The sequence below is a fragment of the Spermophilus citellus genome (assembly GCF_964194105.1).
Source record: "Spermophilus citellus genome assembly, chromosome: 2".
NCBI classification, from domain to species: domain Eukaryota; kingdom Metazoa; phylum Chordata; class Mammalia; order Rodentia; family Sciuridae; genus Spermophilus; species Spermophilus citellus.
This window is the reverse complement of record NC_138183.1, coordinates 12948491-12976131: the sequence shown is the minus strand read 5'-3', so window position 1 is coordinate 12976131 and position 27641 is coordinate 12948491. Positions and strand designations below refer to the sequence as shown.

At 46.8% G+C, this 27641-nt stretch overlaps 1 protein-coding gene across 1 annotated transcript in view; it reads left to right on the top strand.

Annotated features, from left to right (window-relative positions):
* MORN5 (MORN repeat containing 5) overlaps positions 1-27131 on the top strand; it is a 28630-nt gene extending 1499 nt beyond the window's left edge. Inside the window, exons 3-5 of the mRNA XM_081280583.1 lie at positions 1408-1519; positions 6219-6350; positions 26419-27131. Of these exons, the coding sequence (XP_081136709.1) occupies positions 1408-1519; positions 6219-6350; positions 26419-26498 (324 nt within the window). The 3' untranslated portion in view covers positions 26499-27131. The remainder of the gene's footprint in view (positions 1-1407; positions 1520-6218; positions 6351-26418) is intronic.
* The last annotated feature ends 510 nt before the right edge of the window (positions 27132-27641 follow it).

The following is a 27641-nucleotide window of genomic DNA, read 5'->3' as shown; positions in this document are numbered from 1 at the left end:
TATGTGAGCACTTTGCCAAGTTCTTGGCACAGAGTGGGTACTCAATAAGCGCTAGCTCTGCTGCTGTCATACATCATCTAATCCAAGGGGTCTGAACCTGGAATTTGTGGCCCATGGATAGAATTCAGAGATCAGTGAACCTGATTTATGCACAAAAGTTTCTGTATGTATGGGAGTATGTTTTTCTCTGGGAAAGAATCCGTAGCTTTCATGAAGTTTCACTGGGTGTGTTGGGCCCTGACTCATACATAACCTTAAAAAAGGTTAAGAAATACTTCTCATTTTATAACTTGGAGAAGCTAAACCTCAGGAAGGGGATATGACTTACCCAAGGTCACACAGTGAATTAATAGTACTGTGGGAATTTCCACCCATGTTTCCTGATGCCTAGGCCAGTGTAGATTCTGCATCCTGAGATTCCCTTTAGCATGGATGCAGCAAAAGCAGAATGCACATGTTTGGACAAAGGGTTGTGGCTGATGGTGCTGAACTTTCGGCTATGATAATAAAAGAATAATAAGTAACTTTATGAGTGCTTAATATGTCTTGTGTATAGAATTCTCTGAAGAATCAAAAGGACATGCATGAACACATGTATATATACACTATACATATATAGAGAGACATTTATTAAGAGATATTGGCTCATGAGATTATGAAGGCTGTCTCACAATCTGCCCTCTGCAATCTGGAGCCCCAGGAATGCCAGTGGTGAAGTTCAAGTCCAAACTCAAAGGTTGAGAGCCATGGAGTCAATGATGTATTCCCAGTCAAAGTACAAAGGCCCAAGAACTAGAAGTGCTGGTGTCCAAGGGCAGGAAAAAGTGGATGTCCCTGCTCAGGCAGAGAGACAGAATTGGCCTCTTTTCTGCCTTTTTGTTCTATTTAAGCCCTCAAACGATTTGATGATGCCCACCTGCACTGGTGAGGGCAATCTAAAGTAATCATTCTACTGACTCAAATGCTAATCTCTGTGGAAACACCTTCACAGACACACTCAGAAATATTTTGCCAGCTATCTGTGCATTGCTTAGTCCAGTTAGGTTGACACATAAAATTAACTATCACAATCAGGCACTGTATTAAGTGCTTTACACGCACCATCGCATTGAATTCTCAATCGTCCCTATTAAATATACACCATCATTATTCTAATTTTACAAATGGGAAAACTGAGGGCCAAGAGAATGGGTTGTCTACCTAAATTCACAGAGTTCCCATCCTTTGGGTGGCAAGCACAGAGCTCAGAACTTTATACCCATTCCCTCCAATCCTCACAACCATAATAATTGTGACAATCATCACCTCTTTTCTATGGCAATAAGAACCCATCTCTTCCTTGACATCCACCTTCTCTGCAAAAAGTCTCCTGCTTCCTCAAGAGCACATGTGTTCTTTGTCTTCCAGGGCACATACACCTTTGCAGATGGTCTGCAGTATGATGCTAAGAACTGGCACTACTGCGATGGCTATGACCGGAGGTTTTACACGGAGATCTGCTTTGGCTTGAAGCCTTCAGGTATCCAGGCATCCGCCCTTTCCTTCACACCCAAACTGAGAGGGAAACTAAAGCAGTGTTAAATAGTGTCAGGGCCTACTGAAGTAACCCAAGGAGTGGAGGAACTGAGCAGAGGCAGCAGAACACAAGAGAGCCAGGTCCAGGAGCCAGAAAGGCCAGTCCTCAAATCTTAGCTCCATCTACTAGCTAGGCACTGTGAATAAGGGACTGCCCCTCTGCACCTCAGCTTCTCCCCTCCAAAAAGGGAACGATAACATCATCTACCTCACAAGATGGTTGTCGATAAGATAATTCCTATGAAGTGCATGGAACAGTGCCTTGCATGTGCTTGGCAGGTGCCTGGAAGGTGCACTGTACATGGTAGCTGTTTCTATTTATGGTACCTACTGCAACCCTAAAGATATGTAAACAGGCCAGGCACAGGGGCGCATGCCTGTAATCCCAGAGGCTCAGGGGGAGGCTGACACAGGAGGATGGGGATTTCAAAGCCAGCTTCAGCAACTTAGCAAGGTGCTAAGCAACTCAGTGAGACCCTGTCCCTAAATAAAATATAAAAAAGGGCTGGGGATGTGGCTCAGTGGTTAAGCACCCCTGAGTTCAATCCCTGGTATAAAAAAAATACATAAATAGTTAAAAAAGTGAAAGATAAGGGCAAAGAGCAGCACCAATGGAGTATATGCTCTGTGGACCCCGTGCTGGGAGAGACTCCGTGGAATCCCTGTCTTCTTGACTCTCCTGAGAACCCTCCTGGACAACCTTCCCAGTCCCATGTCACAGAGGAGAAAATTGAGGTCATAAAGTTTGGACACGTTTCCTGGTGGCAGAGTTCATCTGGGAGCCAAGTCTCCCTCTCTGTATCACAATACCTCCCTGCGAAAGCCATGTCCAACCCAGAGGGCTGCGGCTGGACCAAGAGTCTGCCTTCAGGGAATGGTGTCTTAAGGGGCTCTCTGTGTTTCTAAGACTCATGTAAGGTTGGTGCATCTCAAGTAGAACATAGTTCTGAGCACAGCTGAGGTGATACATTCCAAATGACAAGTGACAAAGTGACTTCAGAAACTGTAAAAAAAAAATCTTAATTTAGGTTAGGAGAGAAAGTGTGGTGCAGTTGTCAGCTTAGAGCCAGAAGGTCTGAGTTCGAGTCCTGACATTCCCTCTCAATGGCTGGATAAACTTGGACAAGTCACTATCCAACAGGACAAGTCACTATCCAACAGGGAAGAAACTTCCAGAAAGCATCCAGGCATTAGAATCAAATAGACCTGAACTCAAATTCCCAGCTGCTTTACTTCTTGGCTTTGTGACCTTGGGCCAAGAGACCTGCCTTCTCTTCCTTTCCTGTCCTGACACTTACTCCCCCATTTCTTCGTCTTGCTCGTGTCTCCTCATCTCAACACCCCCCATTATTTCTGATGAGGTTTCCCATCGGTAGTAAGTATTCTATACCCCCTCCCTTCACTTCTAACCTTCAACTGCCATCAGCTTCCAAATTGAAATCAAAGTCCCCGAGACTCGGATTCTTGCATCCAGCTTCCCTTCCATGGGTTGTCCCTCAACTTGTCTGCCCTGGTTTCATTACCATCTCACCAACCCTGTCTCCCCAGTGATGACTACCTCAGTGAGTGTCAGATAAGCTACCTCTCAGCTTCCCTTTGCCCCACGTGCAATAGATCACCTGGTCCTAAGATTCTACCTCTCAAATATGTTCCTTCATTTGTTCATTCAACAGATACTGAGCACCTTGGTGCGAACCTCTGTCAGGGTTCTGCTCATCCTCTGCCAATGGCCTATTCCAGACCTCCTTCATTGCTCCCCTGGGTTACCTAACCTCCTCAGATCCCCACTCGATTCCTAAACTCATATGTGAATACACAACCAGTGTAATTTCACAACATGTTCAACCACAAGAATGGCATCAAAATTGTAATGGGTTGCACCCCATATATATATATAATATGTCAAAATATACCCTATTATCATGTATATCTAAAAACAACAAGTTAAAAAAAGATCCCACACTTCCTCCTGGGCTGGTCTCCATTCTGCAATCACTTGCATCTTTGGTAAGTATAAATCTGGTTACCACCTCCCAAACCTCCAACCTTGAGTATTTCTTACTATCCCCCCAAAGGTAAGGATCCAAATTCATTTTTTTTTCATGACTGGAATTTGAAGCTGGGGCACTTTATCACTGAGCCACATCATCAGTCCTTTTTATATTTTGTTTTGAGACTGACCATGTCTCTGGCTAAGCTGCTCAGGCTGACCTCAAACTTCAGATCTGCCTGCCTCACTCTTCTTAGTCACTGGAATTACAAATATGAGCCACTGCTTCCAACAAGGGTCCAAATTCTTAAAAATAACTCATTCACCAGCTCCTTCTAATGTCCCCAAGCTCTCCCTAGCTATCCACCCTTCTCGGCCCTTCTTGCTCTTGCTATGGCTGCTTCCTCTCTGTTCCTCACAGACACCAAGTTTTTTCCCACTGTTCTTTGACTTGGAATGCTCTAACCCATCCACTTTACTCAAATAACTCCTTCCCAACCTTCAGATCTCAGTTTTATGTCCCTTTTTCCAGAAACCCCTTCCCTGAATTTCTAGACTGGGTGAGGTCTCCCTGTGGCACGTCATTAAGCAGCTGTGACCCTCCTCCAGAGCTGAGATCAGGAGTGTTCTGGCTCTATCTTCCTATGCCAGCTGTGAGCAACACCAGTACAGAGCTTGGACTTATTAAGGGACACGTCCTAGCACCTAGCAGATTGCCTGGCATATAGGAGGAGCTCTGTAAAGAGTTTCTGTCAAAGGGATAATACTCCGGACATCACAGTGGAGGGAGAGAAGTACACTTGAGGAATCAAGGTAATGACATCAACAAACCCATTTTGGCTGGTGGGGGAGGACCCAGAGCTGCCAGCCTAGGTTTAACTTGAGAACCTTGCATATCACTCTCCTCCTGGGTGATGTGGCCTAGACTTTGTCATGAGCTCTTTACCCCAACTGAGGCCTGTGGACAAAGAACCCATGTGTGGGTGAAGAGAATTCAGCCCTCCCATGGCAGTTAGTTTCACCAAAGGGGAGCCTCTGCCAGTCTCAGAGGCAGTGTGGTGACCGTTCTCTGGCCTTCCCCTTCTCCTCCAGGGACTCCCAGTAGAGGAGCTTTGTCCTAAGAGCCCACTCCTTTCCCATATCACTCTGTATTCTGCCTCAGAAGGCAGGCATGGTTAGGGCAGCTCTGCTGCTTGTCAAGGTGATGGTTAGGGATGACCCTTGACTTCTCTGAGCATCTGTGAAATGGGTATTGGCCTGAGGCTTCAGTGAGAGAATGACTGTAAAGCACTTGGCATGGAATAAATGCTCATTAATCATTAATCAATATGCATGGCGTTGGGGTCAGGGCCAGGCGTTATCATTAGCCAACATTAGAGCATCTACTCAGCAGGACATTGAGCTGTGAACATGAGGCAGTGTGGATGTGGGCATCCAACTGTCCATCCAGAGAACAGGGAATGACAGGGTCTACAATTAGAAGGAATTTAAGAAGTTATTTATTCCAACTTCTTCCTATACTCAGGCCACAGCATTCCAAGATAACACTCAAGGTGCTGACACACAAAGTGCTTTGACTCCTCTTTCCCTCCTGGGCATCTCAGCGTCCATGTCTTGGGGCTGCACCCAGGCCCTGCCTCTCCCGATACAGGCACTTAGCACACAGATTCCAGAGCAGACTGCTTCCTAGCTGGGTAACCTTGGGCAAGTTACCTTGGGAACGCTACCTCTGTGTTCCTCTTGACCCCTTGGCTTCTCAGAGCATCAGTTCTCTCTCTCTCTCTCTCTCTCTCTCTCTCTCTCTCTCTCTCTCTCTTCCTCTCTCTCTCTCTCTCTCTCTACACACACACACACACACACACACACACACACACAATTTTTTTTATATACTAGGGATTGAATCCAGGGGCACTTTACCACTGAGCCACATCCCCAGACCTTTTGTAATTACTTTTTAAATTTTGGAACAGGGTCTCACTAACTTGCTTAGGGCCTCACTAAGTTGCTAAAGCTAGCCTCCAACTTGCAGTCCTCCTGCCTTCAGCCTCCTGAGGCTCTGGGGTTACGGGTGTGTACCACCACACTGGCTGGTTTTCTTATCTATAAAAAGCATAATGCCTGGCACAAATAATCACTCAATAAATGGCAGCCACTGTGGTAACTAGGTGAGAGTCAAGTTTCTCCACTCTCTGACCCTTGTCCCCCTGACCCATTTCCTTCCTTGTATTCTCCCTTGTATGTACTCTGCTCCACAAGGTTTCTGAGTGAAGCTGGAGGACTCATACCTGTGGCCTTTGCCCACACTTTGAATGCCATCCCTCTCCTGGACCTGCCCTCCTGTCCACCTGGCCAACTCTGAATCAGGCTCAGGGTCTCGCTGACTCCAGAACCTGAATCCTTTATCAAGGTATTCCAAGAAGGAGAGGAGCAAGGGGAAGAGTAGGGGTCAGGAGAAAGACAGAGTAGCATTCCCAAGATCCTGCTCACAGTCCCATTTTCAGAAATCTCCTTGCGTCTCTGTTCTTGCTTGGTTTTCTTCTAACTCAGGGAACGTTTAGTTCAATATGAGCATCCAGCCACAGTGGGTCTCAAGGGGGCATTGGTTTGGATTCGGCCTTGGTAGTAAACTAATCGCTTGTTATACCTTTTCAAGGTATCTCTCAACTCACCAACATGGATCCACCAAGAACAATTCCCCCAGCCTCCTATGATTGTGGAGATGGCTTCTACGATCCCAACACTCGGATAATTAAGGACTATAAGAACCACTTTCTGAGAAACGCAGGTGGGTTTATTCCGCCACCCTTGGCATGCTTTCTCTTCTCTTTATCCACATATAAGATTTTGCATTTGATCAGAAAGAACCTTTTGATGACAAGACAAAAATTGAACTTTTTTGTGGCTGGTAAGTCTGTACATAGTCTTAGAGTGGGGTCAAAGACATCTAACTGTGATGGCACGAGTGAGTGTAGCACTGAAAGGATCGAAGTAGTCATTTTGGCATGCATTCCTTCAATAGCATGTAATGGACACCTATTCTGTGCTAGACACTGGGCTTGGTCAGAAAAGCTAGACACGAATCCCTTTCCCCATGAGCTTCAATTCCAACAGGCAGCAGACAAGGCCTGCAAACAGTTGATTGTGTCATAGAGTAGGCACCACCAGAAGGAAAAGTATGGCCCTGGGAGGAGGGAAAATAGGTGTCCCAGAGAGGTGGGAGCAATACTATGGAAGCATGATTAAGGAGTTCCGAGTTCAGAACTGGCCCGTCAAAGAAGGTTTCAAAGATATGACAACTAAATGGAGTCCTGAAGAGTAACTGGGAATTGAGCCCAGGCAAGGGGAAAGGGTTCCTGTCAGAGGAAGGAGCATGGACTCAGGCAGAGGGAGGAGCAATGCCGCGTGGCCCAGGAAGGCCGGTGGGCACAGCCAGCTGGAGGATTCAAGTGGGGAAGAGAACACAAACCTGAGCAGGCTGAGAAGGACTGATGTACAGTGCCTTAACTCACAGGAGCCCAGCGCACAAATAAGAACATGAACATGTTTGTGTAATGCAATGATCCTTAACGCTGAATCCCTTTCCTGGAGTCACAGTCCTACTAGGAATAACCGTAGCTGTGGGACCTGATGCCCACACATGCATACACACAAGTACACATGTTCACATGCACATTTTGCATATAGTCTTAAGGGATCGTTGGTCCCTCTAGAGACTCAGGTCCAGAAACCTTGCTCTGTCATGAGAAAGAAACTGACGAATGGACCAGAATGGCTTTACTGGTTGTAGACAGCATCCTCTCCAATAACGACAGCCATAATGATCAGAAAGTTGCCTCTGAGGAAGGTATTAGAGCAAAGCAAATGGTTGACATGTCTGTGGCTGGAATCCCAGAGCTGGGGCATTGGAGGAACGGGGCCAACGTGTGCTCTCCGACTGTCCTGACTCATGTTTCTTTAATGACTTTCTCCATGAACACAGAGCACTGTTTACTCTGTAGAGCACTGAATGCTCACAGGCTCACTGTGGGCTTCTCTGGTCAGATGAGCTAAGGAGTTGTCACATCCAGCAGTCCTGACCAGGTTTATTTATTGAAGGCTTCTCAGGACTTTGATATGCAAAAAGGCTTTGTGTTTTTCCTCAGGTATCCAAAATTCAACTGTAATTAATGACTCATTTCTGTAATTATTTGCTTAATATCTGTCAGATGCATGTGGGAAGGTGTGGGGAGCCATTCTGACACGTGATTGGGTGACTCCCGTTAAGGGCCTGAGGCACTCTGACTGTGTCGGAGTTATCCCGACCCTTTCCTGATGAGAGAGCCCATCCGTGTGGGGGTGTGCGTAACCACTGACCCCGGAGACCCAATCACTGACCCTGACCTTGGAGTACAGCCCCCCCTCAACCTTCATTGGATGGAATTCTCCCCTGAATCTCTTGTCCCCCCAAATAAAAGGCTGATCCCCGGCGTGTTCGCTCTCTCTCTCTCCTGCTAGCCCAGAGTAATCCTCGCTGCCCTGCTGGGCGGCTTGAGGCGGGGACCAGGGAGGCGAGCCGTCTCGGACCTAGCAATGTAAAATAAGGTACTGTCTGTGTGTTTTATTTTGATCTCTTCTAACTAACTGAATGCCAGAACCTCATTAATGAAACCACTGCGCAGGCCGCGTGGTAGAGGAAGGGACTGTCTACCTTGTTTCCACTTGTATCAGTCAGGGGCCAGCCAGAAAAACAGAAAGAACTGAGTATCAGGAGCTCCGCTAAGTGGCTACTGGAACCCCAAAAAGCAAATGGCATTCATTGAGGTAGCAGTCCTGCCTCCAGGACTCGGGCCAGCATCAAGAGCCTGGGTTAGGAGGATCTGGAAGGTCCGTGGAGGGACCTCAAGGAACCGCAGTCAGACCTCCGAGAGGGCACTGTCCAGCCGGGCTGGCTCTTTGGGAGCTCTCAGGAGGGGCCCTGCAGAGCTGGGACCCTTGGCCTCTGAGGAGGGTACACTGGTCAGCAAGAGCCTCCAAAAAGAAGGATGAAGCTGGCTCTGGGAGTGTAGGTAAAAACAAAAAACTCCTGGAAACTGGACATGAAATGAGTGTCTCTCTGAGCAACACTGACATGAACATCAAGCAGAAGAGAAAAGAATGTGACTCTTCTGTCCGCAAGAGCTGCCGGCAAAGCAGAAGTGTTGTCCAGTCATCCCCAGGCCCCATATGGCAAAGCAGAGTGCAGGGGGCCAGTGAGTGCTTCTACCTGGCCCAGACCACACCCACCCCCGCCCTTTACAGACGTGTCCTTTATGCTTTCTTGTATAGCGAGTTGCAATCATTCTTCCCAAAGATACCTCACCTCTCCCCCAAAGGAGAAATGAGATAGAGGCCCGGTAGAGATTGTGTCCATCACAGAAGCATAAAAAAAAAAAAAAAAAAAAAAACAAGAAACGATGATTCCCAGAATCCTGTGAGCAGAAGAAGCCATCCTTGGTGGTTAAGCTAATAACACATCATGGGAAGAGAAGACCATTCTTAGGAAGCCTATAGAAAGATGGACACTGAGAGTCTGCAGGTATTTGTTGAGTACCTGCTGTGAACCTGGCTCCTGTTAAGCATGGTGGTGGTAATAATGTCAGAATCACCTGTCAAGGAGCAGAGAAACTAATGGTACAGTAAGTCATAATAATAGAGTCGCTGCCAGAGAAGTAAGTCTGGAGGCCAGCAGGCCAGGGAGGTTTTCTGGAATAACCAGAATCTATTCAGAAACCTAGAAAAGAGCAGACAAATACCCAAAGTTGGGAAGAGTGTTAAAAACAGAGGGAACAGCACATGTAAAAGCTTAGAGTTGGGAGAGAATATTTTACCTCAAGGGAGCCCAAGTAGTTCAGGATCATGAGATTATGATATGTGAGTGGGAAAAGAGCAAGAGAGGAAGCCCAAGAGTCCGGGTCACAGCAGTGGGAAAGATCTTGAGTGTCTTTTCGCCATGTGACAGTGGGGACTAAGGGAAGGTCTTAGCAAATAGCCTAGTAAGTGCTTTGTCCTTTAGAAAGACTTCTCTGTTTAGAGAAGAGGCCAAAGCGGGCAAAATTAGATAGAAGACCTTTCTGGAAAGATGGTGGGAGAGGGGCATCTGGATTCCCAGTCCTGGCCCTACCTCTCAAGCTGCCTGCCGGCTGCCTTGTATCAGTGCCTTCCCTCTCTGGGCCCCTTTCTCTTCATGTGTAAAATGAGGGAGTTGGGCTGGATAATTTCTAGGGTGCTTCCAACCTTAAGAGTCGAGGATAGAGGAGAATATAGCCAAAGGATATTTTGGTCCTGATATTATAAGATGGACCAAGTTCAGAGTGTCCTGAAAACCACTAAAAGGGAGCCTCTGTTCTTGGACACCTAGTCATTACCCCTGACTCACGTCCCCCTGCAAGGGACTGACCTGCACTCTGTCCATCTTGTCTTGCTCAGGGCCTTTCTCTCCAATCTGCCTCCATAAACAGTGCTTCCTGTTGGCATCCTGAGGCAGGAGCTGGTGGCTCTCTGGGCCTGGCGTGGGTGACTGAGGCCATCCCAGAGTAAACACAGTGCCTCTGCCACTGCTATTATGAAGCCATGCCACTTGGGTGGGTCAGGGCTGGGCACTTATTTTTTTAGCAGGTCACAGACTGGGGCACCAGCAAAGAGTTGCCTTCGGTTCCTCTTCAGGCCTCTCTTCAGACCTCGGCTCTTTCCCTGTCTCCTGTGGGCTCATTTTTCCTAGTCAGAAGCTTGCTTTAGGCCTAACTGATAAAACCCAGCTGCTGCTGAACTAAAAACATGCTCAATTTACTGGATGTGGGTGTTGGAGAACGTCTTTCTTAATTGGGAAGGGTGGTACCTTGCTGGATTGCTGTGCAAATCATTTTTCTTTTGTGTGAGGGATGGGATCTTGCTTTGCTGCCCACGCAGACCTTGAACTCCTGGGCACAAGCCATCCCCCTGCCTCAGCCTATAAAAATTTAAATCCATCCTTCCACTCCTCAAAAAGGCTTTGAACACCTACAACATGCCAAAGGATCAGGGCAGGCAACATATTCTGACTATATAGCTCACAGTAAAGAATTTTACATCATGGCCCCGTTCTCTCTCCCACATACACATGCATGCATGCACATGTGTGTATCTTTGCATATACAATGTATTATGTTTTTTTTCTCCTCTATTTTTGTTAAATATAGGTTGCTATGCACTAAATTAGTTCATAGTCCCTGTAGTAGTCAGGACTAGCCATTGTAGAGTATTTTTCTAGACAGCCTTCCCTGACCCACCTGGCCCTCTCCACTGCCCTGACTGCATTAGAGGTCTATCCTCTGTAGCCTTCCCGAGCCTCCCTAACAGTACTTATCCAGTGACCGTGGAAGTATCTTTATTTGGGAGCCGCTTCAGGACAGGAACCATGTGACTATCTGAATCTCACTATGTCCCCAGCATCTCACACAAGTCCCATGAGTTGGAGCTGATTAAGTGTAAAAGAAAAAGCAAGCAGGCAGGCAGAGCACCTGCTTGCAAGTTCCTCCTATTCTTCAACCAATTATACAAAATTCAATACCTGGCACATAATAGATAACTTATTATTCTGAATAATGAAAGCAATCTACTGTATTTCTAAGCACTCTCAAGTTTTCAAAGCATCTTAACAGCCATCAGAGGTCTCAACCCAGTGACTCTCAGACCACATCTGGTCTGCAAAGTTTTTGTTTGGTTGTTCCAATTCTTGAAATTGCTTGGGTTTGGATCTCTAGTCCCCAATCCACCATGGACCAGCTGTGTGATCATAAGTAGATTACTTTTGCTTCCAGAACGTCAGTTTCCTCATCTGTAAAATGGGCAGTATACCTCTCTGGAGGAGTTGTGGTTAGGAAAGATGAGATTCAGTATGCAAAATACATAGTACAGCACCTGGGCCAGGACAGGTGTGCAGTGATTGGTAGTTGTGTCTGATGTTAGGATAATTGTTCACTCAGGCTGGAGGAGAGAGAAGAAAGTTAAGCCCTGATGTTTGTTAAGCTTTTTCTAACTGCTGCAGAGCAAAGAAGTCTCTAGGGAGACAAATGTGATTAGATATTCTCAATCCTTCTGCCTCCACAGGTTTTCACTTGGGAAATGAAATGCTGGTGGGAGTTTGGGGGTCTGCAGGCTCTCAGTCCTGGCCTAATTTTGAAGGTCCATCTTCCACCCTCTGACCTCTTCTATCCCCTGTCCTAGTCCAGACAGGCTAGCTGACATGCATTGGGACACAAATCCTGCACATTTTACCCCCTTACATATTCCCCCAGCACAGATTGCCCTTCCTCCTTTTTCCACCTATCACCTTCCTCCTCATCTGTCAATGCTTAGCAAATAACAGAAAGCCATGACATCTTTGTTAGTAATCACCAAAGAAAGGTGTGCAGCTTCCCCTGCTCATCCACAACTCAGAGACAGGAGGTGGAAAAGGAATGCTCCTTGTGGAGGAGCTTACCAGCTTATCTCACCTGCGCGCGCGCGCTCGCGCTCTCTCTCTCTCTCTCTCTCTCTCTCTCTCTCTATATATATATATATATATATATATATATATATATATATAGTTGGACACAATACCTTTATTTTATTTTTATGTGGTGCTGAGGATCGAACCCAGTGCCTCACACATGCTAGGTAAGCATTCTACCACTGAACCACAACCCCAGTCCTCACCCACTCTTTTCAATAGGGTAATTTGCATGAGCCATAATTAGTGATACCTGGTCTCAGATGGGTTAATAACTTGCTCATGGTTACACAACTTGTGACAATATTAGATTTGAACCCAAATCTTCCAAAAGCCTGTTTGATGTGTTCTGACTATGGGTAGTATCCCCCAAGGTCCATTTTTGGAGGTTCAGTACCTAGGGTGGTACTATTAGGAAATGCTATGGTCATTTAGAAGGTGGGGTTTTGTAGGAGGTCTTTAGGCCATTGGGCACACGCCATCCAAGGAGACCCTCAGTCTTTCCACTTGGCTTTCTGGCTTGTCATCACAAGCTGTTTGCTCAACCGTGTGCTCCTGCCATGATATTCTGCCCTAACCAGATGCCCAAAGCAACAGGGCTGCCCAGTCTTGGACTGGAACCTTCAGAAGCATGAATTAAATAAAACTTTTCTCTTTATAAGTTGTCACAGGTATTCTGTTATAGTAACAGGAAACTGACTAATATACTGTTCCTTTTGTCCTTCTTGCCAGCATTGCCCTAATTTATTCTGTATGCATATTTATCTAGACAGGGGCATGTCTGATTCATAGTTGTTCCTCCACCAGGCACAATTCCTAGAATGCATCGGGAGCTCAGTAAGCTTCCTAAATGAATGAAAAGGTCCTTTTAGAGTCTTAAGACAAAAACATTATGGTCCCTAGAATGAGATACTACCTTATTTGAAAAGCGGTCCTTTCTTTATACACTGAGAGCCAGTAAGGAAGCATTTGAAGATATTTGAGATAATTGCCATTAATATGATGGGAAATTGGGAGATTAACTAACCCTGCCCCCTCCTACATGTCTCTTTCAATCCTCTCAGGAAGGCTAAGCCCGAGCCGGGTTGGCGGTTTGTACGTGTATTTCTTTCATGTCACTGTTGCTTGCCTCAACGTTACTCGTAGGAATCATTTGCAAAATAACTGCACCACTAATCCTTACTCCCTCCCCCCAATTAATGATACCCCATGCGAGTGTCTCCGATGAAAGGCACATTATTAATATTCAAAGAAAAAACCCTCATAACCATTTTAACATATACAACTAACAATGAACTAAATTTGCTTTGTGGAAGACAGAGAGTGAGCATCCCAAATTAGTTTATGTGAAAGCTGAAATTCTTCCCCGAAAGGTCTCAGTACCATCCTCAAAGAATATCCTGATCATCAGAAATGCCGTCAAGATTCCCGCCAACATTATCCCCTTTGTTGTCTGAAATGTCGAATCAAGCACATCTGGCAAATGTCCTAGAGCTCACAAATCTTTCAAACAGCATATAATTCCCAATGGTTAAAGAGATAACGCCACCGCTTAATCGCGCTGCTCTTCAAAATAGCACCAACTTTCCTTCAATCAGAAACAATGGCTTTGGCTTCTTAAAAATATCACACACCAGTGATTATTTGCAGAGAGGGCCTTTTTGCGTTTGAACCTATGGGTTCCAGACAGAATTTAAAATCAACTGTAAGCCTCATTTGAATGTACACTGTTAAGTGGACACTGGAAAGAAGGGGTGTGAATTGGGGTCTTAGCAGTGACCTACTGTGTGATTCAGAGTCTTTGGGAGGTGTCAGGGGCTTCACCCAGGATGAGAACAAGGAAGATGAAGATGACGATGGCAAGGAAAGGTAACATTGAGGGAGCATTTACCATGCCCTGGACACTTCCATAGAGGAGGAGGGGAGTCCTCCTGGGAGCCTTGTTTGACAAATGAAGAAACTGAGGCTTGGTGAGGTAAAGAATTTCCCCAGGAAATTTGCAGGAATAGGATTCACACGCAGTCTCATCTCCTTCCAAGGTTTTTCTCTTTCCACTCTGCCTGGCCAGCTCCAAGATCATCTCTTCAAAGAGGTATGGGCAAGAAGCCCCCGCATTGGTGTTTATCTGCTCCCCAGACAACTTAGAAGAGGGTGACACTTAAGCTGCAGAGTGAACACCTAGAAATGAAAGACCACTTTGGCCTTCTAAAGTTTCTTGGCATTATTGTAGTTGGTGGGTTTTGTAGTATGAGACACTGAACCCAGGGGAGCTCTACCAGGGAGCTATGTCCTAAGCCCTTTTTATTTTGGGAGACAGTCTCACTATGTTGCTGAGGATGGCCTTGAACTTGCAATCCTCCTGCTTTAGCCTTAGTAGATGGGATTACACAGGTGTGCACCACCGTACCCAGCTCTGGCATTGTTTAAACACGTTGAAAACTGGGAACACCTCAAATATCCAACAGAAGTAGACTAGTTAAATAACCTAGGGTATATTCTTACAATAGAATACAATGTAGACATTAAAAAATAGCAGAGAAATAAACCTTATTGATATACAAAAGTATCCATGTTCAATTTCAGGTGAAAAATAAAGATAATAATGATAACCAGTGTTTACTGCCTGCTTGCTATGTTCCAGGTGCTGATGTAAGCACATTACAGGCATTATTTTATTTCATTTCATCTAATCCTCATGATAACACAGAAAAATAGGATCACTTGAGCTCAGGAGTTTGAATCAAGCCTGGGCAACATAGTGAGGCCCTGTCTTTAAAAAAAAAAAATGGCCAGAGTGCTGAGGAGGGAGGTGGCTCAGTGTAGAGCACTTGCCTAGCATGCGTGAGGCCCTGGTTCCCATACCAGAACCACAGAATCATACAAACAAAAAACCTGGCCAACGACCAAGAGACTTTCAATGCCTCTACCGAACCAATCTGAAATCACAGCCTTTCTCAGTCAGGTGAGAAACCTGAGACCTAGAAGGCAAATCACATGCCCGACCCCACACAGCCTGGCCATGTAGAGCTGGGGCCAGAGCCCTGCTTCCCCACTGCCAGCCACAGCTCTTTTTGAAAACCCAGCTACCTCTCCATGATGCCTCCCTAGCGGTTTCTGCAAAATGGCAGAGTGAGTCTCCCGCACAGCTCCCTCCCGTCATCTCTCCAGCAAGACAAAAGGCAATTTACCCAAATGTGATAATCACCTGGAGGCTGGCACGCAGGGGCATCCCTGCTTTATCTGTGGTATTGTCAGCAGCACTGTAATGAAGGCTCTGTGGAGGGATAATATCACACTAGTTACTGCCAAATGAAATGCCCTTGCGATCGCACGTCGCTGCCAGCAGACATGGCATTTGCTATAAGCAAAAGGGGTAGGAAGGGAAGCTCTGAGCATCGAAGCCTCCACTGCCAGGGACTTATCACATTCCAGTCCTTTGACGAAATGCCATTCTCCCTCTTTGGCAGATGGGGAAACCAAGGCTGGAGAAGTAGATTATTTACTTGTCTTGCTTCTATTAAAGGGAAGAATCAGAATTGGAACCCAGATCTCTCTGACACCAGAGGCCACACTCTGAACCAATGAGACATGCTGTGGCCTTTCTGTGTCATGAACCTCTCTAAGAATCTAGGCCAAACTATGAATATTCTACCCAGTTTTTGGAACCTATCAGCAGAAGTTTGCCCACAGAAGGCAGGATTGGCCACCTGGAAGCCATCCATAGGCTCCTGACAAGATCTCTACTCGAAGAGTAACAGCCTGCCCCTCCCTGCCCGCCCCTCCCTGACCTGCAGAGTTGCCCCTTGAGCCCAACTTCACAGGCCCTGGAAATCCCCCTCCAGCCATAGTGCCCATCAGTAACAATGTGTCCCCCACCCCCACAGCAGTCTGGAGGCATCCAGGGGACACAGCTTCCCCTTCCGTGGCTGGAGTCAGCCCAGCCAGCACCAGCATGGTTTGTTTGTCTCCTTTAATAGAAGTGCATGCAGGGCCAAAGCCCATGGGGCAAGCACCTCACCTCATCCTCAGCTCATACTCTGGAAGTTAGAGCCTTTGGCTCAACCTCAGGTCTAAGAGAGGCAGACAGATTAGGAGCTGGGCATAGAGTCAGCCAGATCTGCTTACTAGCTGTGTGACCTTGAGCTAGTCTCTAACTTCTCTGAGCTTCAGTTTCTTCATCTGGAAAATGGGGATAAAAATAGGACCCTTCCCACGGGGTTATGTGAGCATGAAGGAGAAAATGCTAGGGGTAGAGAACAGAACTCACCCAGCCGAGTGCTTGGTACATATCAGCCATTGAAATGGTGGTTATTTTGCACCCTGGGGTAAAAGTTGAAAAGCAGGGGCCTCCCTAACTTCACATCCAAAGGAGGAGCCACTGTCACCATGGCATGCTGCCCTGTGTCCTCTGCCCATCTGCTTTTGAAGCCAGTTTCAAAACTGGTCCAGAGGCCTGCAGGTTCCTGATCTGACTTGCCCTTGGCATTCTGTTCTAAATGTGGCCTCATCATCTGCATCATTTCTTATCCATCTAGAGCCTTGGACTCCCAAGCTCCCCACAGACACAGGCCTTCACTGAGCCACTGTGTACACTAGGATTTTTCAGGTAGGAGCCAGACCCAGCACCTACCCCACAAACCAGATGCGTAAACAGATGGTCACAGGACTGGGTTGGGTGTTCTCTGGACAGAAGCCTGGGTGGGGCCTGAGTTTAGTTTAGTAATATAGCTTAGTATTAAATATAGTTTGGTAATAAAAATAACACAGACCATCCAAGACACATGAGGAAGGCAGCCCGACACAACTCTCTAGTCCTTGTCATATTTATGCTTATGTTTAATTTGAAATATCCAACATGAGGTTGTCTCCCCCTAAAAGTGAGGCATGCCCCTGTTTCAATCACATTGGCTGAGGGAGCACAAAGAAGAGTGAGCATGTCCCCAGCCTAGTCGAGATGAAGTCCTGGACAAGGAGGTGCCCGGCCAGGCCTTAAAGGGCAGGATTTTGTTGCACAGAAGGGAAGGAACAGCATGGGCAAATGCACAGAGAGATCCAGGGGCCCGGGGTACTCAGGACGGAGCCTGAGATCTGCCTGTGTTTTGGGGGTCAGGGAGGAATCAAGGAGGCCTCCTTCGGGTTTTGACAGGAGTACAGCAGTGGGTCTGGGTGGGGCATTCGAGGCAGAGGGAGCTAGGGCCTTGAGTGCTGGTTGGGGAGTTTGGCATCTGTCCTTCAGACAGCAAGCAGTAAGGACTGGAGTTGTAGAAAGGTTTCTCAGGGAAGTGGGTAGTGACCACGGGTAGCAGCTCTGAAGGCAGACTTGACTATGACCCTGCATCCACTCACTAGCTGTGTGAGCTCAGGAATATATCTTCACCTCTCTGAGTCTCCGTACCCTCCCTGCGAAACATATGACAGCATTGAATTCGCAGATTGCTTCAAGGACTCAATGAATTCTAGTCTTGCATGGGGTTTTGTAGATTCCTACTTACCATCACTCAGTGTCCCCACAACCCTGGCCTAATGGAGTCCTCAGCATCTGCCAACTGAACAATGGGCTCCCAACTGCTAGGCCACCTTCAGTCCATTGTCTACATGCAGCCAGAGAGCAGGAGTGGGCAAGGCTACACTGACAGAGTATCTGTGGCACTTGGCTTCTCTGAGCTGCCTAAGTAGGGTGTCTAGGTAACATGAATGTGGTTAGCAAACACAAATCCAATTATTAGTACTCATAAAATAAAAGCAGGAAGCAAGAAGAATAGCTATAGACAGTGCTGGTGAATGTGCACCCTCCACCCAGCACACACTTGCTCTGGAGGGAGTGTGAGGGCCTGAGTCGGTGACCTCTGTCCCTGGGTGCCTCCAATCCTGGGATCACCTTGCTCTAGTATTTAAGGATCTGTATTGCTCACAAATACAAGCTCACTATGCAGCTACACCTCAACAGCAGGAGTAACTGTCCCAGCAATGTCAGAAGAATGGCTGTGTGGCACTTAATGAGATGTTCTTCTCCAGCTTAGAGCTCCCTAAGAGATTTCCAAGGCTCATTGTGACTATGGGCATTTTCCCCATACCTATCAACTGGGTGCCACCATACAACTGAGAGAACATCAACTGCACATTCACAGAGGTGTTTGAGGACTGCGTGAGAAGGGGCATGCAGAGTGCCTGCCAGGCATCACACCTGACACACAGAAGGGCTTCCTAATACCAGGCAGCTCTATCCCCTGCCCGACTCACCCCTCCCCAGTGATATCCCTAATCCTGCTGCCTGACCTTAGAGACCCTACCCCAATTATTTCAATATATTAAAACAGAATGTAACCACACTCCCACATTGAATACACATTTTTTTTTCTCTTAAAACTTTGAAAGGATCCTTTTAACTTTGCTTGGTTAATTGCTTAACTACAAGTTTAACAATTGGCTGTGATTTCTTGAGAGTCATATGCATGCTGGAAAATTCTGGCAAAATGAAGAAATAGAGCCTGCAAATGGGAATTCAAGTATAATGAAATTGTTTGCTTTCTAAGTTTAATTAATCAAATCTGAATGTATTAATTAGAACATTTATTAATTTCAGTTTTACGGTTTCTCTTTTTGATATTTTAGAGTCAATCATTTTTTCCAAGCCTCTTACATTTGAATAGGCCTTGAAAAGCTGGTGGGTGCTGGGCCCTGCACCTCTGGTTCCCAGCAGATGAAGTGGCTAGCCCTAATTCACCGGCAGCCCCCACCCACCCCCAAAGATGATTCTTTACAGGGAAAAGCAGGAGCAGCCCCAAGGCCTCCCACCAGCCCTTGGAGGCTCTGCCTGGGCAATGACCCCTCAGTCAATATTGACGATGCTGTGGCCTTGGCCTCTGGCCACCACCATTGCCAGTGAAGTTCAAAGCCTCTTTCTTGTCAGGAGTCATGACAGGGAGGCCTGGGTGTTGCCACCCTCCCTGTGGCCCTGCCGCACCTGCCTACACAGCCCTGCCTTTGCCAGAGGGTGTGGGAGCAGCCCACAGGCTGGGATCCCAGCCTAGAGATTTTTTTAGGATGGGTCTTGACCCCAAGAAAGAGAGCAGCCCCCCATGATAGAAACCCTCTTCCTCCTGTGCCTGGCCTGGCTCCAGGCTCACTGCCAGTCTGGGCATCTTGGATGAGCACAGGGCCCTCTGTAGGTGGGCAGTGCCTCCTCCCTCTGCGTGTGATCTCACACAGACTTCAGACCCCTAGGCACACACACCAATTCACTCTTCTGTGTGAGAAAAACTGGATGGAAGCACACACCTTTGTGCATGTGCACACACTCCCTGCTTCACCAATTGTGACCAGTACCAGAGCACACTGAGCCTTCCCCTCTGCCCTGAAGGAACAGCAAATTATTGCACCCTTCTAAACCTCCACCTTACTTCCTCGTCTTCAGTGGGGGCAACCTTTTCTCATTCACTGAGGAAGGACGAAATACACAGAGCCAGGCCCCCTAGGTGGCTCTTTCTCTGCCCCTGGCCAGACTCAGTTTCTTCTGGGTCTTCTCCCTTTCCCAGCCCCCATCCCACCCCCAACTCATAGGCAGGACCTGCATAGCCATGGTGACCACAGATGTGCCTAACCCAAAGGTGTGCCAAGAGGTGGGGTACCCAGTGACCCCAATCCACCTGTTTACCCTACCTGGGCTCACCTGCCCTGGCCTGCCCTCCTGGCTTTGAATAAAACTCGTTAACTGAGCTATCGTGCTTGATCCTTATGATGTTGATCCTGTGTAAAGACCTTCTCCTCCCTTAGCTCCCCACATCCTGGCAGGGAACCAGAAGTCCTAGGGGTGCCCTGGTGAGTCCTTTAAGGATGGTCCCTTGTAGGCATCTAGTTTGGGAATTAAGGACCCATCAGAGGGATGATTGTAGTTTCTACTTCCTGGGTCTCTAGGCCTCACTGTGCCCTCTGCAGGAAGTCTGTTTCAACCTAAAGTACAGACAGGAACTCAGCTTAGAGATTCAGAGTGGCCCGTCCTCTATCACCAAGCAAGCTGAAGGCTCACTACCTGACCTAGGCCCGTCTGATACCAGAACTCCTTCCAGTCCATGCTTTGCACCCAGAAGTCTCACCTTGCAAGGCAGCTTCTGGTTTTCTTTGTTTTTTGTTTGTTTGTTTGTTTGTTTTTTGGCATTGCCTGTGCACCACGCATTGTGAAGCTCTATTCAGGAAAGATCTCACTGGATCCTCCCAGCAAACCTTCCAGGCAGACACATTCACAGATGAGGAAATGAGACCCATGGAGGTGAGGCCACTTACCCAAACTAGTGGCACTGAGCACCAAAGCCAGAGCATGTTCTTAAGCACCATGCCATGCTGTCTCTCTCCCTGTTGACCATCTGGGAATCACTGTTTGTTTCCCTGCAGCTATTCTGAGACTTTCAGGATCTCTTTTTCTATACTGTCCTGCACACTGCACTGACGTCACTCATCCTCAGCAGGCCCAGCATGCTTGTTCCCTTTGCAGACTGGCCCCTCCCCACCTTTGCTGTGAAGCAGGTCACAAGCCAGGCAAGCTTTGAGCTTCAAGTGTGGTTAGTGCTCAGGTATGATCCTAGGCAGCTCAGCCTCTCTGTGTGGTGAGGCTGCCTGATCTATGGCCTCAAGGCAACACAGCTGGCGCCCTGGACCTGCACTTGGCATGCCTGCCTGGCCCTCTTGGGAGCTTCATTTGCCCAGGGAGGAGAAGAAATTCTTTTCCTTTTGTCCAAATCCCACAGGGTAAAACTATTACTTTTATGTCTCCAAATTTACATTTCTTTATTCATTCATTTACCATATATTGAGTCAATACTTTTTAAGTGCCAAATCTGTGCCAGGACCATGTGGTTGCCCCAAGCTGGTGAACACCACCATGACTTCAGCCTGAGTCAGGGAAGGCTGATGTCCAGGCAGGCCCATGGGGTGGGACAGGGGACAGACAGGAGGGCACAGGGCTCAGCGCACATACATTCATGAAGGGCCTTAAGTCTGGATTATGATAGGACTAAAGAAAGACCATGTTCATCGGACAGCTCTGACTCCACACCCCTTTTCCTGATCACACCACTTTCAGTCTCTGTGAACTTAAGACTTTTTTGAGTGAAATTCTGTGATAACACGTTAATATTACATTTGTTTGTTTCTGTTGAAAGGAATAATTTATCAAATATAAATGTTTAAAATATACAATTTATACTGCCTCATTTAGACCTTTCTTCATTTTTATATATACTAGAGGCTAGAAATGGCAAGTGCCCTTGGCCTCTCACATGCCCTTAGAGGCCCTGGACCTGAGCCAGGCCCAGAACAGAAGGGCTTTTTCCCCAGGGGCACTGGGGAGCAGGTGCATTAGGGCAACTGCCGTACCTGGAGGTGGCCACTTTTGATGGTGTAAGGTGAACCAGGGAGGGAAAACTAAGAAATGGGGAGCCTTTTCAGGAAAGGTGTTCATCAGGAAGTTTATGGTCAGATTTGGGATCTCTTCTGAAGCAAGTTCCTTTTCCTCTTTTATAGGAAGCCGGGTTCTTCTAATGATCTATGGGTGCAGGGCATGTGAGTGGCCACAAAGCTTCAGAACCTGACAAAAGATATCTTCTGCCTTATAACCTCAGACAGAAATACAACTAAAGAGTGCCTGGCCTGGGCGGGCCTCTTGGCAGCAGTTGCTGCTGGGTCTTAGTTCTCTCTGTCACCAGCACGACACAGGCCCGATCACAGGACAGATTTGTTGATTCATTTTTTCGTTCAGCTGGTATTGACTGCACACCTACATATGCCAGTCACTCCTCTAAGCACTGGAGACACACAGGGAACAAGGAGATGAGTCTCCTCAGCTCATCAGAGCTTATAGTTTAGGTAGGGGAGACAGACAACATTATAATAAATAAGAAGATTGCGGAGAGTGGTGCAAGCTGTAAAGAACAGCCAAGCTGGAGTGACCTGAGGCTCCTTGTGAGGAGGGGACGTTGGAGTTAAGACTCAGATGCCCAGTGGATGCTCAGAGAATGTGGATGGCGATTGAGGCAAGTCAGAATGAAAGGCTTATTCAGTGCCACCTTCAGAGCATTTATTCGGCATCTATTGTAAACTGGGTCCTGGGAGAGAAAAATATTATATAAGGAGATATTGAAAATTTGTAATATAATGGAAGCATGAGACCAAAAAGAGTGAATGGCTATGTTTGGGTGGTTGGCAGTGTGAAGGGCCTTCCATCTCTCTTGGAATACCAGATGATCTTGCCTGTTAGGGAGCACACTGGATCCTCGTGCACTTTTCAGAATGATCTTTTTATTTTAGAGCAAATTACATACTTTTGTGAATACAGTACAGCATTCTCGCTATGCCCCACACCCAGTTTCCCCTATATTAGCATCTTACATTATATGGTACATTTGTCATATTTCATGAATATGACACTTATTGTTGACATTAAAATTGATGAACTAACATTAACTAAAGCCCACAGTGCACCCCCATCTCCTTAGTCTTTCCCTCGTGTCCATTTTCTGTTTCAGGACACATTACATTTAGCTTTGTCTCTTTGGGCTCCTCTTCGGTGGTATGACAGTTTCTCATTTTCTCTGTCTGATAGTTTTGAAGCGTACTGGTCAGGTATTTTGCAGAACGTTCCTTGGCTGGAATTGTCTGATGTTCTTCTATTCGTAGACTGGGGCTGTGGAGTTTGAGGAAGAAGACCACAAAAGCACAATGCCATTTTCATCCAAAGGTATCAAGGGTGCAGAATATCATTATGACTTACTGATGTTGATGTTGACCTTGAACACCTGCCTGAGGTCAAGTTTTTCCTCTGTGAAGTTACGCTTTCTTCCCCCTTCCTTTCCATATTGTCCTCTTTTTGGAAGGAGGTCACTATGTAGTCACACTTACGAAGAGGGGAGTTTCCTTCCAACTCTTGAGGGCAGAATATGTACGTAAATTATTTAGGATTTTTTTTTTGCACAGGAAATTTGTTTATTCTGATTTTAATGAATCTTTACCAACATATTTATGCTAGGATTTTTACTTTTTTAGAATTTAAGAATATGTCAGCATTTTTAGGAACTTAAAAATATTTTATTTCAGTTAACAAAACACATAAAATTACATTGAATTGGAGAATAGGGGAAGAATCAATACTTATTTAAAAATTTTCTGTCATCAACACACAACAAATAATGAAAAGAATTTGGGAAATACCAAAAGCCAGAAATAAGAACCATTCTAGTCCCACAGCTCAGAGTTAACCATTTCAGTTTATTATCTTTAATTTTTCTTCTGTGCACAATTTTTACATGAAACATACTGCCTATGTTTTGTTGTTGTTGTTTGCTTCTTGCCTCGTCTCAATTATTTTTGGCTTATTATCTCATCAAAAACATTTCCCCCATGTTGCTATACAGATTTTATAACTGTCATTTTCAGTAGTTGCTAAGTGTCCCTTCACATGACTTTTCATGAATGTCTCCTGCTTCCTCCCAAGCTAACATGATTCCTGCCCTGTAGTTGGTATTTAGAATTAATTGGTTAAACAAGTGAAGATACAACAAAGTAATCATTCCCTATTTTTTTTAGAAATGTGTGTCATTTTCATTCTCTTGATTCTAAATAGTTCTAAGACAAATAGATTATTCCCTTAAGATAGTGTCCCAGACTGGGAATACGAGGTCAACAAGAGCCAAAAACTTCTACAGATAAATGCACCAAACCAGAAATCTTCCTCCCCTTCCATCTGTGCCACTGGCAATAGTGCCAAAGGTAATAATTTACAATTGATTAAAGAGTTTGCGAGGTATTTTTTTCCTGTCTTTTTTCTCCCTCCCTTCTCCTCCCCTCCTGCAAAAAAAGGGGGGAAATTATCTGAGAAGGTGAAGATGTTCTCAGACAATCATATTAACATATTCCAACAATCGCAATTTGCAAAATAGTAATCACAACTCCCGGGATCTGGGAGGCATTAATCAAAGCTACAGGTTTAATTCCATTTTAAATATTGATGAAATGTGCCTCAGCAGCCTCACCCTGGCGTGGCAGGGCCAGGGGAGCCGTGGAGGCGTAGGGGAGGTGGAGGAGGGTGGGTGAGCAGCTGCCAGAGGGGAGGCATCTGTGATTCAAATTGGTGGCTGTGCAGCCAGGTAGAGAGTGAAAGGGGTAGTGAAGAGGGCTGTTAAGTCCATTGCTGTCAATTTGTAACGATCAGGGAGGGGCCTGAGGACTGGTTCAGCACAATAAACCCAGTTTGTCTGGTTTCAGGGGTTACCGCTGAAGAGGCTGCAGCTGCACTGATTCCAATAGCCTGGAGACTTCAGAACTGTAATTATCAACCAGGCTGCTCACAGTGTGGCAAAAGTGGGCTCCACCAGCACTTAACTCCTTGTGTGCTGACACATCGCGGCCCATCTCCCCACCGCTGGGCTTGCCAGCCTGAACTGGGACTGCCAGGCAGCAGGCCCAGGGGAAACTGAGGCCCACTGGCTACTTAGGACAGTTTTCAAAAGCCAGTGTGTACTAGCCAGCAAGCCTCTTTCCTTAAATCATAGATAAAGAAATGTGTGTGTTATATGGGGGGAGCCTCAGTCCTGGCATCCCCACATCTGCTCTGGGTGGAGGTTAGGCTGCAAAGCCTGATAAAGAGTTGCTCAAATTGCACGGGCCAGGGACCTAGAACCAGGCTCATCCCCTTTGTAACATGGAAGCACTCTCCCCTCCGCTGTGGAGATCCAATGAGATGCAGTGCTAAAATAGCACACAGTAGGCTGTCCATGGGCCTCCATCTCTCAGCCCTGGCCCTGGGGCTTTTTACAGGAGAAGAAGGCGTCCCTGGGCAGGGGGAATCTGATTCAGAGGGCAGGTTTTTTGATGGCTTCTGCATTTCAGCTTTCAGGAAGACCCTTGGTTACTGAGCTTCTACCATTCATCACCCATCTCAGGTGGAAGGCTCTGAGCTAGGTACAGAGGAGAGAAGGCCAGAACTCCTCCATGCTATAATAGCCCAAAGAAGAACCAGAGGACAAGGAGCAGAGAAGAAAGGGAGGAAGGAAGGAAATAGTGTGGTGAGAGAAGGGCACAGGCTCAGCTGGAAACACTGGTGAACAAAGTCTGTGCAGGACTGATGGCCCTTCTTTGGGGATGTAGCCCCAGGGAAATTCTCCCACAGATCCCTGAATGCATATACTGGAGAATGCTTGTCCCAGTGCTGTTCCTGGTAGCAGGGAATTGGAGGCAACCTCCATCTTCGCTACTGGGAGGATGGAGAGTAAAACGTGAGGGGGCCAACCATGCAAAATGAGGCAGCCAAGAAGCAAAGAACTAGACTCCATGTAGCAACAAAAAGAGGTCCTAAAAATGTACCATGGGGTGAAAGAAATTCGGCACAATGAAATTCACAGCACAATGCCATTTTCGTAAATTAAAAACACATTCAGACACAAAACAACAGTACATACTTTATATAGCTACATGCATTTTTAGGGATCTATATCCCACCATTAGCATGGGTCCCTGTTGTGGTGAGGGGCTGGGTGTGGTCTGGAGGAGAAAGGGGGAAAATAAAAATACAGAAATTCACAAGGGGTATTGCACAGAGAGAGGATGATCACGTGCGGTGGGACTGAGGACTGTGACTCATTCAACTCTATGTGAGGTTTTGTTGTGCAGCACAGGTTTCATAATTAGACAACTCTAGGTTCAGATTGTGGGTCCTCATACACACTATCCCCAGGCTGTGGGCAAGTGACCTGACCTTGGAGCCTCTGTTCATCTAAAGTGATGGGAAAGACTTGCCTTTCCAGGGAAACCATGAGGAAGCTGAGCCAGATGGCTGGGAATAGCTACAGCTGCCACCTCGGCTCCTCTGCATGTCCCTGGCAGGCTCCTGAGTCAGGGGGACCCCTGGACCCTCAAACCTTAGGTTCTTTGAAGGGTCATGAAAGGAACGCCCAGAAAGGAAACTAGGACCTAAAACTATGTGCTAGTGCTACCAGCCAGGCCTGGCCCCACCGCTCTGGGTTTGCTATTTGTGATATGTCACACCGGTGAGCACTGCAGAGTGAGGCTGCCACTCTGACTGCCCATCAGGATCAAACCGGCTCAGAGTGGCTGAAGGACCTCAAGCTGCCTCATCAGCAGCATTCACAAACTATAAACCCTTTTGTGTTCAATTTCCCCCAGACCAGGCCCTCTGCCGAGGGATTAGATTTAAATGAAAGGGTTGCTTCTGCCCACACAGAGCTAAACACATGGGCCACCAGCAGACCATCAGCCTGTGTTGGAATGCACTCCAACTCGAAGACCCCACCCGGGGGGCTCCCAGGGCACGCAAGGTCTCGGTGAGGACCAGGCATGACCGGCTCTTCCTCTTTCCCTACAGACAATGATGAGCATGAGTGGATCATCCAGACCTGTCGGAAGGGCTGGGATGAGATCGTGGGTCACAGGCCCAAGCTGTGAGTTCTGCAGCAGCCTCCACCAGAGGCTGCCATCTGTCCCGCTGGCACTGGCTGCCTTCACCCTGGGAGGCTGTAATTCTAGAGCCTCAATTTTGACTGAGGAATAAAAGCTTTCTGCACTCAGTGGCTCCAAGTGTATTTGCCTTCGAAGACGTTCTCAGAACATCCTCATTTCACCTGCATCAGAAGCACCTGGGAAAAATCATGAACTATAGCTATTCCCAGGCCTCAGCCTAGACTTACTACTCAGAATCTTTGGGAATGGAACCTAGTAATTTGCATTCTCAGGTAGTTCTTATGCATATGAAAGTTTGAGAACCATTGTCATACAATAACAGATATATGTGACTGAATGAGCCCCTCGTGGGCCAAGGCAGCATGCGGGCATCTTCCCGGCTCCTAACAGCAGCCTTCAAAGGAGGGGTAAGCATAACCTTTTGCAATGGGGCATCTGAGGTTCATAGAGAGTGACTGACTCTCTTGGTTTCAGAGGACAGTAGGACCTGATTATTGTGACCAGCTCACAGCTGGCACCTCCCCGAATAACTCCCCACTTATGTTTTTACTCTTTAAGGGGCCATCATTTGAGCCTCAGGCAGGAGGAGGTGCAGAATCAGCTTGATGCCATAGGAAGAATGTGGCTTTGCCATCATCCATTTCTGGGTTCAAATCCCAGCTCAACCACAGTATTACGTAACCTTGGGCAAGTCACTTCTCTAACTTCAGTTTCCTTATCTATAAAATGGTTATAATGATATTTAAAACAACAGAGTAGCTGAGAATGAGTCAAATGAGATAGTACATGAAAAGGAGCTGGTGCTTAGCAGGTGCACAATATGTGTTTGTTTTAAACATATGATGCAGTTTGTTAGCGGCACATATAATCAGTCTTCAGAATCACTTCAGAGCTCACATTTGTCAACTGAAAAACAGAAGTGGAAGCAGCAACATGTCTCAGGGCCACTTGTGGACCCCAAGCAACCTGGATCTTTGCACAACTGTCCCTCTTGGGAGGTTGCTGGATCCTGTGGCCTCCTGGGTCATGTCCTCTGTCTCACCAGAACTTTCTGGTAGAAACTGGTAAAAACTGGGAGGGCTCTGCAGGGAAAGGAAACTGGACCTGCAATGAGCAACCCAGAGCTGT